Source organism: Miniopterus schreibersii (assembly GCF_964146895.1).
Source record: "Miniopterus schreibersii genome assembly, chromosome: 2".
Lineage (NCBI taxonomy): Eukaryota > Metazoa > Chordata > Mammalia > Chiroptera > Miniopteridae > Miniopterus > Miniopterus schreibersii.
Genome location: NC_138102.1, coordinates 133,721,191 through 133,735,380, shown reverse-complemented (window position 1 = coordinate 133,735,380; position 14,190 = coordinate 133,721,191). Strand labels below are relative to the sequence as shown.

General features: G+C 33.1%; 1 protein-coding gene across 6 annotated transcripts in view; it reads left to right on the top strand.

The window, feature by feature from the left end:
- The window catches only part of USP15 (ubiquitin specific peptidase 15), a 108,599-nt gene that overhangs the window by 34,702 nt on the left and 59,707 nt on the right, over window positions 1-14,190 (top strand). For 5 of the 6 annotated variants that reach the window (XM_081127072.1, XM_081127071.1, XM_081127074.1 and 2 more), the window contains 3 exons: window positions 325-451; window positions 7,677-7,822; window positions 9,972-10,033. In XM_081127072.1, coding sequence (XP_080983198.1) covers window positions 325-451; window positions 7,677-7,822; window positions 9,972-10,033 — 335 coding nt within the window. The remainder of the gene's footprint in view (window positions 1-324; window positions 452-7,676; window positions 7,823-9,971; window positions 10,034-14,190) is intronic. The other variant, XM_081127075.1, reaches the window with a different exon arrangement.

The following is a 14,190-nucleotide window of genomic DNA, read 5'->3' as shown; positions in this document are numbered from 1 at the left end:
TATTTACATTTTGAGTAAACTTGCTCATCATAAGTACTGAATGTATTCATTATGTACCTAAGTATATTCATAGATCAGTGGAATACGTTTCCAAACTGTTAGTGTTTAATGTGATTATTCATATTCTGTTAAATATTAAATTTTCCAAAAATGTTTCTTGCTTCTTCAAACATTCAGTATCTTTTATATTGATAGATTTTTACCAGTTACTGTTTTTCATTGGAGATCTGTGGCTTTTCTCTAAAGCCTCTTTAGAAAATATATTCTGTTAGAGACAGTGAAATATATTGAGCTATAGCTGACACTTTTGTTTTGTTTTTTTAGGTGGTTGAACAGGGTATGTTTGTAAAGCACTGCAAAGTAGAAGTATATCTCACAGAATTGAAGCTCTGTGAAAATGGAAACATGAACAATGTTGTAACTCGAAGATTTAGCAAAGCTGACACAATAGGTAATGCAAGATCTTTTAAATCTTTGCGATTAAAAATTTAATTATAATTTTATTTGTTATATGCTACTAGGATGATAATGATTTTAAGGGTCTGTGCTTAACAATGTAGATTTTCAAGTTTGATGCAATATATCTTAGCTTAGAGCTGAATTTATTGTTTCTAAATCTACTTTACATTATTAGATGAATTTAATATTTGTGCCATTTTACTTTTTTTAAAAAACATCAGTTTGTTTTAGTTTATCATTTGAAAATGTATATTTTGTTTGTAACAGAATTATAAGTTAAAGTAGAACTTTTATAAGGAGTAGATTAGGGAATTATAGTCTGAAATAAAAGTGTACCTAACTCCCTCTGTATATTTATATGTCTACATATCTGTATATATTCATATATCTATAAATCTACATTAAAATATACGTAATTTTTTTCATTTTTTTAAAAGCCACATTTTAATATAAAATCAAGAATATATTGAGTGAAATGTTTTTTAAGTAAGTGATTAGTAATTTAATAACAAAAGTATAGTACTTTTTGATAAAAACAGCTTAAAATAAAAATCATAAACAGTAGTTATTTTCAAATAAAGTTACTGGAAAACAAGATTAATAGTAATAATTTGATCTTTTTGGAACTTGTAAATGGACATTGAAGATAACACTTAATACAGAACTCCTCAGCAAGGAGGAGAGGTTAGCACATTTATGAATTACAGCACTGTATAGTTTTCCTTGTTGGAAGCAATCATTAAGTACTCTTTGATTAAAAGTAAATAGAAGTATTTCTGCCCGGCTGGGCGTGGCTCAGCGGTTGAGCGTTGACCTAGGATCTAGGTGATCAGGGTTCGATTCCCAGTCAGGGTACATGCCCGGGTTGCGGGCTGCAGCCAACCAATGACTCTCATCATTGATGTTTCTGTATCTCTCTTTCCATCTCCTTTCCTCTCTCTAAAATCAATAAAGATATATTTTTTTTTTAAAAAAGTATTTCTGAATTTCATAAGTCATTTGACATTTACCACTCACCCATTTCACAGCAGGAAAATACTTTTAATCTATATTTTTCGTAAAATAGTACCATCCTTCAATACGCAGTGCTTGGTTAATCCTAATGTTTTCACCATATAAAATATTATATATGAATTTTTTATTTTCATCCTCTTTATTCCTCTAGGACATTTATAAGTTTGATGCAATTTCAGTAAACTCAGTCATCTTTCTAAAATGGATACTTAAAATATTAGGAATTCCATATATAACTATCATATTATGAAAAAATTACTTACCTTTTGAACTTCTAGATTTGTGGAACATATTTAGGAATAGAAAACATTCCTCCATACTAAATACTGACAGTTTTCAATATAATACAGTAGTGCTCCCTTATCAGTGGGGCATAAGTTCCACAACCCGCAATGGATATCTGAAACCAGGGATAGTACTGAACCCTATATATACTTGTGCCATGTTTCCTCCTATACATACTTACCTATGATAAAGTTTAATTTATAAATTAAGCACAGTAAGAGATTATTAACAACAATAATAACAGAACAGTTATAACAGTATACTGTAATAAAAGTTATGTGATGTGGTCTCTCTCAAAATATTTTATTGTATTGTTACTTAAAAGAAGCACTTTATAGCATCTCTTTGGCATATCCAAATTGCCAGCATCACTACTCTTGCACTTTGGGGCCATTATTAAGTAAAATAAGTGTTGTTTGAACACTGCAATACTACAACAGTTGATCTGATAACTGAGACAGCTACTGAGTGACTGGCAGGCAGGTAGCATATACAGCAGGGATGTGCCAGACAAAGGAATGATTCATGTCCATGGTAGGACAGAGCAGACAGCACGAGATTTCATCATGTTACATAGAACACATGCAATTTAAAATATATGAATTGCATATTTCTGGAATTTTTCATCTAATATTATCAGACCACAGTTGACCACAGGTAACTGAAACTGCAGGAAGCAAAACTGCAGGCAAGCAAAACTACTGTCTGTAAAACTACATAAATCATGACATTAAAATGTGCACAATAAAAATCTATAATTCTATCCTACGTGTATAATCTATTAAAATTAATTTAGAAATTAACCTCTGAAATGTTCAGCCAATTAAAATATAAATGAGAAGCTACCCCTTAAAATACTTGATATAATGTTTTCTAGTTATTTTTAAAGTTTAATATTTTCTTCTTACCTCGTTTCTATAGGAAAATTGTATATAAAATGAGACAGCCAGAAATCTTACTTGAGAACGTTAGTTTACTGAATAGTATTTTACAATTCATTATATGAAAATTAGCAAATGGTTTAACTTCTGAATTCAGAACAAGCATTATAGAGTTCTCACATTAAGTACTAACTAAGAAAGAATTTATTAATGAAATATGTAATTTATAAAGAATCTCTACCTCAGTTTATAATTTGCATAGATTTAATCAATGTACTTTTAAATCCTAGATACATTGGATATATGCCTTAAAATTGTATGTGAACTGAATTTTTATACGTAAAATATTTTGTTATTAGAGCAATTTTTTCAAACTTTGTTATCAATACTTATTCATTAAACAGTTTGGGGAGTAAAGAGAATGGAATAGAAAATATTACAGTAGAAAAATCAGTATGTATATGTGCATGCTAGGTCACATTTTCTTCCTGTCTTAGTTTTAAAAGTTTGAAAGTCTATATTAGAGCAACTTTGTTTTCTAAACAAAGAAGTTTTGCAAAAACTATAATTAATCAAGTCAGGAATTTTAGAGACTTTATGGTTATAGTTATAGTAATTAGCGTTATGGAATACTTACTATGTTTTGGTACTTTATAGGAATTTTTTATTTAAACTTTAACAACACTATATTCTCATCTTATAGGTGGTAAAGCTGAGGCTTCCAAAGGTTGTGTAACATATCTAGATTCACCCTGATACCAAGTGATAGAGCCTGTATTTCAACTCTGTAACCAAGGGTCTTATACTAGAGTCTCATGTCTTAATTGCTGCCTTACACCATTTGTGCAAGTGTTAATTAGGCTGATTTTGTTTTTCTAAAGTAAGTGAATTTTGAAACAAAAAATTTGGATAATAAGAAAGAAAATATGGAATGTATATTTTTCCCTTATGGTTGGTTGGTTGATTTATTTATTTACTTATTTACTTATTTATTTATTTATTTTCCTCACCAGGGGATGTTTTTCCATTGCTTTTCAGAGAGAGAGGAATGGAGGGAGGGAGGGCAGAGAGAGAGAGAGGGAGGGAGGGAGGGAGGGAAAGGGGAAGGGAAAGAGAGAGAAACATCGATTGGTTGCCTCCCACACGCGCCCCTACCAGGGCCGGGGATCAAGCCTGCAACTGAGGTATGTGCCCTTAGCCGGAATCAAACCTGGACCCTTCAGTCCTTGGGCCGACTCTCTAACCACTAAGCCAAACTGGCCAGGGCTCCTTATGGTCTTTTTAAAGATTGTGGTTAAAAATGGTCAAGATAGCTGTGTACATGAAATATAGCTATATAAATTATATAAATAGAATTAAGAAATATAAGTACTTGTTTTCTGTTTTTACCAAATTAATAAAGTATTCCTTTTTCAGCTAGTACTACCTATATTGATTTATAATAGAAATGATGGTAGCCATAAGCAGAATCTAAATAATTTACTACATTCAGAGCCAAAATACTTTGCCTTTGAATATTTTTCTTCCTAAATTGATATATTTATGTATTGAACATGCTCCAGTAAGGAAGATAAAATTTGGTTTTGTTTTTTCTCTAAGGATAACACTGAAAAATAATTTTTGTTATAAACTTATTGAAAAATGCTTTATGTTTACAAAATTTATTATCGAATTGCTTAACTTTCATATTAAATGTTTCTATTAGAAATATTTGTCACAATTTTCTATTATCTGTATTAATATTTTTCTACCTCTGGCAGTTGATTTTCATTAACTGCCTAATGAAGCTGGGTTAATATATGGGAAAATATACCTCAATGCCTTGATATTCATTTTTTATTTAGTTTATTAGGGTGACATTGGTTAATAAGGTTATATAGGTTTTTCCCTGGCCAAGTAGCTTAGTTAGGTGAAGCATCATCCCATACACCAAAGGGTTGTGGGTTCAGTTCTCACTTAGGGCACATATCTAGGTTTCAGGTTCGATCCCCTGTCAGGGTGCGTTCGGCAGGCAACTGATCGATGTTTTCTCTCACATTGATGTTACTCTCTCTCTCCCCATCCCCCCCCTCCATCCTTCTATCCCTATCACTCTAAAATCAATGAAGACATATCCTTAGGTGAGGATTTAAAAATAAACCTATATTCTGGTGAGGATTTAAAAAAAAATTATATAGGTTTCAAGTGTACATTTCTGTGGTATATGATATGTATATTGCATTGTGTTCCCGCAACTCAAAGTCAAATCATCTTCTGTCACCATATATTTGGCCCCCTTTCCCCTTGCTACCCCCTCCACCCCCTTCCCTGTGGTAAGTACCATACTTTTGTCTTTGTCTACGAGTTTCTGTTTTATATCCCACATATGATTGAAATCATATTTCAGTGATCTTGTTCTGCACTCAACCTCAGCCACCAATTCCCATGACTGTCATTATATATAACTGCACTTGCCAAATTTCAATTTGAGCATTCTGCTTTCTAGCTCCCACTTTCTCGGCTGCCATTCTCTCCTGAGCCCACTACATCAGTCATTCAAGCCTACCACCCCCTTAGCACTGCTTCTCTGATGGTCTCTAATACTTCTACATTGATAAATTCAATGGTAATTTCAAAGTCTTCCATTTTCTTAATCTGCCAGGAAAAATTAACAACACTCTCTTTGCATGGCTTCCAGGGCATAAATTCTCACTAGATGCGTTGTCTCAGTCTTTTGTAAGATTCTCTATATATTCCTGATCTCAAAACATCAGAGTGTCTTCGTGCTTAGTCCTTGGACCTCCTCTCTTTTCCTTGGTGATTTCCTTTAGTTCCCTGGCTTTAAATACTTGTCTGCATATTGATGTCTTTTAAATGTGTATCTTCTATCCAAAACTTGCCCTTAATTCCATGTCTTCACTTGTGTCTGATTCGAATCCCAGGATATAACGTATGAAACTAAACTCTCTCACTTCCCCCTAAAACCTGCTACCATCATTCTTCTCCAGCTGAGTTATCACCACTTGCATTCTTCTAATTGCTCAGGGCAAAACTTGGTATCATTCTGATTCTCTCTTAGTTTTCACCCTGCGTGTAATCGAGCAGCATATCTTCTCAGCATTCCTTCAGAATCTATTCTCAGTCTGACCACTTAGCATTGCTTCTACTGCTACCACCACTATCACCTTGGATTGGATTGCTGCAGTAGCCTGATCTCCCACCCTTGGTATCTATCTTCCAGTTTGTGCTTCACTAGCAGCAAAAATCAACATTTAAGATGTCAACTAGATCATTCCATTTCTCTGATCAAAACTCCTCGGTGGCTTTCCTTCTTACTCAGATAAAATAGGATACTTTTATAGTTCACAAGATTCTATGTGCACCTATATAAGTACCTTTATGGTCTCATTTTTACCTTGCTTTCCTGCTTAAGCCACATTGGTGCACCATGCTATTCTAAAACATGCCAGATTCATTTCCTCCACAGGGCCTTTGCATTACTCTTTCTTCTACCTATAATGTTCTTTTCTTATATATGAGTAGATTGCATTGGAGAGGAAATTTCAATATGTGTTTGTACATTTATATTATATGTATAAATATCTGTGTTAATTTAAAAAAGAAAGTCTGAAAGAAGAAATATCAAAATGTTAACAGTCGCTATCTTTAGGTAAACATTTTATTTGTATTTCCTGAATTTTTGCAATGATCAAGAATTATTTCTACAGTCAGGAAAAAGTATTTAGTTTTATAGAAAGATTAAAATGGCCTCTCTTCCTAAGCTTCCGCTATCTTCCTTCCTACATAATGTTCTGTTCCTTCATCTGGGTGATGGATACGTCGTGTGTCCACTTTGCAAATTTGTCATGGTATACTAGTGACTTGTGCATTTTTCTGTATACATTTACACTGCAATAAAAAATTACAACCTCCCCAAAAATAGAAAACAGTGCTGTCAATATATTTAGTTTATGTAATTATTTAAATATTCTGCCTAATTTGCTTTATGTTTTAAGATACACTGTAAGATTTACTTCTAATTTAATGCCCTAATCAAAATCTCATTGACTACAAGACTAATAAAGAACATTAGCTGCTAAGTAGAACATAAACAGTATCATTGAACTAAATTTAATTATGTAAAATGGGCATGGGTGTTTATATTTCTTCAGAGAACATATTAGGTTGAGTATCTTGTAAATACTGTCTTTTTTCCAAAACTAACCAAGTATTCTAAAATTGAAGTATTTTATATTTCTTAATGTATCGTAAAATATTTACAGTTTTCTTGAGTCTAAGTTAAGTAAGTTATTGACCAGAATTAAATAGATTTAATAGTATTTTCTAATATTGCTTTCCAATGTTTGAAGCTTAATTACATTTTACTCTCAAATATGTAGATATTCCTGTGTCTTATTTTATAGCAGGTTAAGCTGCTCCAGTTAAAAAAAGACTTCTTCCACTCAGATAATTGATTTAAAAATAAGGAAAATATATTGTTTTACTTTGAAAACAAGAAATTTTGACCAATACAGACATCTACAAAGAAGGCACTTTCTTTTGTGTCTGTATATTCTATTTTTAGTTAGTTAATTAAACTGTAAATTATATTCAATTTAACACTAATTGTCCTGAAATTGGTTATGTTATAATTAAAATTTTTTCCATTTGTAGTATCTCTGAATCATACTTTATTTTCTAATTCCTACATATCATCAGAAAAATTATGTTGGTTTTATAATATGTAAAAGGTTAAAGTTTAAACTATATGACATAAATTATATTTTAGTGTTATATGATTGAACTCCTTTAGCTCTTGGGATCTCAGTTTCCCCAAGTAATCATCTGTCAGAGTTATAATTACCATTTTCTTTTTTAAAAGTATACCTGGTCTTAAAAACCTTGTTTATTGTTTTTTATATATTTTTTACATATTTATTCATCTATTCTTATATCAATATTTTAAATTTAGGATTTTTATGCTGGCAAGCACTTAGTTCTATGTGGTATATATTTCAATATTTATTACATTTACATATCTTTTCTCCTTAAATCTAGATACAATTGAAAAGGAAATAAGAAAAATCTTCAATATTCCAGATGAAAAGGAGACCAGATTGTGGAACAAGTACATGAGCAATACGTTTGAACCACTGAATAAACCGGACAGCACCATTCAGGATGCTGGTTTATACCAAGGACAGGTATCGTTTACCAGTACTGTTTATTTTAAGCACACCGTACATGAAGCTTTCTTGAGTCACAAACTTTTTGGATATCCTGATAATCTATAATGGGCCCTACTGGCTCTGGCTTCCTTTTTTTAATTTGAGTCTCCCCTGTCTCTGCTGGACACTAGCTGTAACTTGTTTCCCTCCTTGAGCTTGAATATAAAAAGAAATCATTTTCCATTTTAAAAAAACAACAGCTAATAAGATGGGTCAGCCAACTTTCTATGAAGGATCAAATAGTGAATATTTTTGGTTCAGCTATCCATATGGTCTCTGTCACAACTACAGCTCAGCTGTTGTTCGTAGCGTGAAAGTAGCCATAGAGAGGATATGTAAACAAATGGAAATGTCTATATTCCAACAAATTTTATTTACGAAGACAGTCAGTGAGCTAAGTGAACTGTAGTTTGCCAGCTCCTGCTAGAAGGTTTGATAAAATACAAAGCAATGAATGTGTTGAGAAATGAAGCTGTTTAGGCACAGTCAGCAAGCCCTACTGATTCTATTTTCTAAATATTTCTTGAATTAACCTCTGTCATTTGTAGCCCTTATCTTTCTTAACAATCCCTCTGCCTCCAGTGTTTTGCATGCCCACTCTCAATCCTTCATATTTCTGTCAGAATACTCTTTCTAAAATGTAAACCTTATTATTTCCTTTTCACTTTCCTGGCTCCATTAAAGTCCAGGTACCTTAACACAGTTTGCAAGTTATGGTTTGACCTTTTGCCAGTCTTTCGTCATCTTTAGGTTATGCTTGCTTTGTGATTTACACTCTAATAAAACGAAACTGAACTACTTATGGTGCCCTAAGCATGCTATGCTATCCATACTTCTGTGCTTTCCTACATATTGTTTCATAGGCCTGTTGTCCCCTTCTTCCCAATCCCTTCATCCATCCAGCAAAAAGTCCTTTTAAACATCAAAATATTCAAATCAAGCATTTCATTCTATCAGGTAGTCTAACCAGATCAGATTATTCATCCTCCAGATTCCAGCTCAGATGTCACCATCTCTTCAGCCTTTTCTGATCTATTTTTCTCAATATCTATTTGAGGTATAGGATTTTTCTACTTTGGAGAAAAAGTTACTCTCTTAACTCCCATAATGGTTTATGTACAACTTTTATATCATTATGTATTTCAATTATTTGTATATTGAGCTCCCCAGCTAAACTATGAGGTATTTGTTTTGGTGGGACTTTCCATGTTATTTATTTTTATTTTATTTTTAGTACTTAACACAGAGCCTGGTGCTCCAATATATGGAAGTTTTTGTCTTGCTTTGCTCTGAACTGCTATTGACATAAATAATATGATACAAGTTAAAAAATCCAAGGGAACAGAGGGAAATTATTTTTTAGTAAATACCTACTATATGTCAAATTTTGTGAAAGGCTATAAAAACAGTGATTTTCAAATTTATTTTAATATGTATTACAATTAAAAGGAGAGTTACCTGATTGAAGCTGGAGTGAGGAATTTGGAACTCTACTGGTTCCAGCCAGCTCTCTTTCTTGGCTACCAATACACCTCTCTCCTTGGTTACCATTCAGTAGGCCTTGAGGGAGCTCCAGAGGACAATTTGAAATATATAGTTTTATTTTGTTAACTCTTTTTAGTGATTGATCTTATGTAATGGCTATTCTTTCTATCACGTACATTAGGAAAACTGGCTTTGAGAATTTAATTATATCTTCTTGCTAGGCATGCATTTACCAGATTTTGAAATAGGAGTGTTTCCAAAAATGTGCATTAAGTTTTTCAGATTTTATAAGTTATTTTCTGACTAGTGATAAACACTATTCTGGACTTTTAAAAAATTTTTTTCACTAAAGTTGAAAGTATCCTTATTAGGAAGTGAAACAAAGATAATATTATTGAAGAGTTTGCTTCGTGTGTGTGTGTGTGTTTGTGTGTTCAGTTGCTTCTTATATTTGACTTCTTAAATTTTTGTCTACCTTGACTAGCTTTGGAGTCAAAATGCAAATACCTCTTCACCTTGTCTACTGAGTCCTTTACTTAATCACAGGGTTACTTTAGTTTCTCAGTGAATTCAGCTAATTTTCTAAAACTATTTTAACATCAGGGTCAAGAAAAACACTCTTATTGTGTCATATTTGCAGGTGTTAGTAATAGAACAGAAAAATGAAGATGGAACATGGCCAAGGGGTCCTTCTACTCCTAAGTAAGTGCTCCCACTTTTTATGGTGTATGGCATGATTTAGAAGCCTTTGGTTTAAGATAATGAAATCCAGAATGACAGAAGAATTTAATTATGTGTTGTACATACCTTTATATTTTAATATTTTATTCTCAGTATAGAAGTTATCTAAATTTGTACTTAAATTAATATGCTATTACTAAAACTTCCAATTCAAATCTCTTATAGAATGAGGTATAGTGTTATAAATGTTATATTACATTGTCTACTACAATTAGATCACTTTTAAACATTTTGTTAATATTTTGTTTCAGGCTTGTGATATTTTTCAAGTGTCTGTTAAAAGAACGTTCTTTATTATAATGATTCTGATGTGAAAGTAATATTTTTATTTATTAAAATAAATGTTTTAGAGTATAAAAGCACAAGCAAAGATACAGGTGTATAAGAATTGCTTTTAATAGTAAATGAGGGATGAAAAAATTAGAAATCTTTTTAACATTTTTTAAATTGTGGTAAGAACAGTTGAGATCTACCCTCTTAACTTTTTTAAGTGTACAGTACAGTATTGCTAGCTATAGGTACATTGTTGTATAGCAGATCTTTAGAATTTATTCATTTTGTATAACTGAAACTTTATTCCTATTGAAGACTAACTTTCCATTTCTTCCTTCTCCAGGCAACTGCCATTTTACTTTGCTTCTATAAGTTGGACTAGTTTAGATACTTCATATAAGTAGAATCATGCAATTTTTTTCCTTCTGTGAACCTAATTTTATCTAGCATAATATCCCCCAGGTTCATCCATGTTATCACACATGGAAAGACTTTCTTTCTTTTTTAATATTGAATAATATTCCATTCTATGTATGTATCACATTTTCTTTATCCATTTAATTGTTGATGGAAATTTAATTGTATCTTAGCTATTATGAATTATACTGCAATGAACAAGGGAGTACAGATATCTCTTCAATATACTAATTTTGGTTCCTCTGAATATATACCCAGAAGTGAGATTTCTGGATCATATTGTATTTCTATTTTTTTAATTTTTTAAGGAATCTTCATACTGTTTTCCATAGCAGCAGCATTATTTTACATTTTCCCCAACAGTGTGCAAGGATTCTAATTTCTCACATTCTTGTTAGCACTTATCTTTTGTTCTTTTGATAATGACCACCCTAACAGGTGTGAGGGTATATCTTGTGGTTTCGATTTGCATTTTTACAGTGATTACTGATGTTAAGCATCTTTTTGTATACCTGTTGACCATTTGTATGCCTTCTTTGGGGAAATGCCTATTCAAGTCTTAGGCCCATTTTTAAAATCTGGTTATTTGTTTTTTTTACTATTGAATTATAGGAGTTCCTTATGTACTTTGAATGTTAACTCTTTATCAGGTATGTGATTTGAAGATTTAAAAATAAAGCTTGAATCCATAAAATTTCCAGAAGAAATCTTAGAGGAAAAGCTTTATGACATTGGTCCAGGCAGTGATTTCTTGATTATGGCACCAAAAGCACAGGCAATAATAGACAGGTGGGACGATATCAAATTAAAAAGCTTTTGCACAGTAAAAGAAATAATCAAGCCCTGACCAGTGTGGCTCAGTTGGTTGGAGCATCATCAGGTGTGGCTCAGTTGGTTGGAGCATCATCAGGTGCACTGAAGGGTCGTGGGTTCTATTTCCAGTCAGGGCACATAACCAGGTTGTGGGTTCAATCCCTGATTGGGGCATGTACAGCAACTGATCATTGTTTCTCTCACACACTGATGTTTCTCTCTCTCTCTCTCTCTCTCTCTCCCCCTCTCCATTCCTCTCTCTCTAAAATCAATTTTTAAAAAAAAGAAAGAAAGAAACAACATAGTGAAAAGGCAACATGATATGGGAGAAAATATTTTGAATGGTTTTAGAATCATCAAATCTACACTTCATTATCAAAAACACTTAGGGCTAGTTGTATTTTTTTATGTTTTTAGTGATTTGAGAGAGAGAGAAACATTAAAGCTGAGAAGCCCCCCACTGGGGATCAAACCACAACCTGGATATGTACTCTGACTGGGGATGGAACAAGTGACCTTTCTATGCATGGATGACACTCAACCAACTGATCCACACCGGCCAAGGCAGGGCTAGTTGATTTTTAATATTCAAACTTCTTAAACCTTTGAGAAGAAAATATGGTATATAGCCATCTATATAAAATCCAGAAACAATCAGCAGACTAGAACAAAGAAGTTTCAGCAAAATTATCCAATATAAAATTGAACTATAAAATGTAATAGCTTTTTTCTACACACACAGGTCAGCAATCTTTTTTATAAAGTAACAGATAATATTTTCAGCCTTGTGGGCCATGTAGTTGAAACAATCAGAAAGAATATATGTACCCCTCTAGTCTCTGATGCAACTATAACTCTGCTGATATAGCTTGAAAGGAGCCATAGACGTTATGTCAACAAATGGGTATGGATGTGTGTCAGTAAAACTTTTTTACAAAAACATGTGGCAAACTGAATTTGTCTTGTGAGCCATAGATCTCTGATCCCTGCTAAATACCATTAATAATCCACTTATAAAATAGCATAACAAAAATTAACCTAATTAGGAATGCATAAAACCTTCATGGAAAATACCTAACTTTATTAAAAGACAAAAATTATCATGTACTATATGCCTTGACCTAATAATGCCTATTTCTGTAAATTTGTCGTCATTGCCTCCTATTCAAAATTCTATTCTTTTTTTTTTTTTTTTTTTTAAGAAACTTCACAAGTGCATTTTAAAAATTAAGATATACCAACAAAGGTCCAAGAATAGCTAAGTCAATTTTAACAAAAAAGAAGGAGGAAGCACTGGACCTACTAGATAATGAGAAGTACTACAAAGCTATAGTAATAAAGAGTATGCTAGCTTATTTTGTTCATTAGATTCCACATATAAGTGAGGTCATTTGATATTTGTCTTTCTCTAACTGGTTTGTTTCGCTTAGCATAATAATCTCCAGATTCATCCATGCTGTCACAAAGGGTAAGAGTTTCTTTTTTACAGCAGTGTAGTATTCCATTGTGTAAATGTACCACAGCTTTTTTATCCACTCATCTACTGATGGACACTTGGGCTGTTTCCAGATCTTGGCTAATGTAAATAATGCTATTATGAATGTAGGGGTACATATATTCTTTCTGATTGTTTTGGAATTCTTAGGATATATTCCCAGAAGTGGGATTGCTGGGTCAAACAGTAGTTCCAGTTTTAATTTTAAAAGCTCCATACTGTTTTCCATAGTGGCTGTATCAGTCTGCATTCCCACCAGCATTGTACTAGGGTTCCCTTTTCTCCACACCCTTGCCAGCATTTGTTATTTGTTGATTTATTGATGGTAGCCATTCTGGCAAGTGTGAGGTGATACCTCATTGTAGTTTTAATTTGCATCTCTCTGATGATTAGTGACGTTGAGCATTTTTTCATGTCTCTTGGCCATCCGTATGTCCTCTTTGGAGAAGTGTCCTTTGCCCATTTTTTAATTGGATTGTTTGTCTTCCTGGTGTTGATTGTTTAAGTTTTTTATATGTTCTGGAAATTAACCCCTTATCAGATGTATCATTGGCAAATATGTTTTCCCATATAGTGGGTTCCCTTTTCATTTTGTTGATGGTTTCTTTTGCTGTGCAGAAGCTTTTTATTTTGATGTAGTCCCATTTGTTTCTCTTACCCTAGGAGACAAAATAAACTGATAAGCAAAATAGGACCAGAGGCATGGATACATAGAACAGACAGATCTCAGAGGGGAGGGAGGGAAGTGGGAGGGACTGGAAGAGATTAGCCAACGAACATATATGTATATCTGGATACCCCATGGACACAGGCAGCAATGTGGTGAATGCCAGCGGAGGTAGGGCAAGGCTGGAGGAAGAAGACAGGGGGAGGGGGGAATGGGGGACATCTGTAATAGTGTCAACAATAAAAAATATAATTAGCTCTGGCCAGTGTGGATCAGTTAGTTAGGCATGGTCCCATGCACCAAAAAGTTGCTGGTTGGATTTCGATCAGGGTACATGCCCCAATTTTGGGCCTGGTCCCCATTGCAGGGCAAACAGGAGGCAGCCAGTTGATGTTGTGTTCTTCACATCGGTGTTTCTCTCTCCCTCTCCTTTCCTCTCTCTCTCAAAATCAG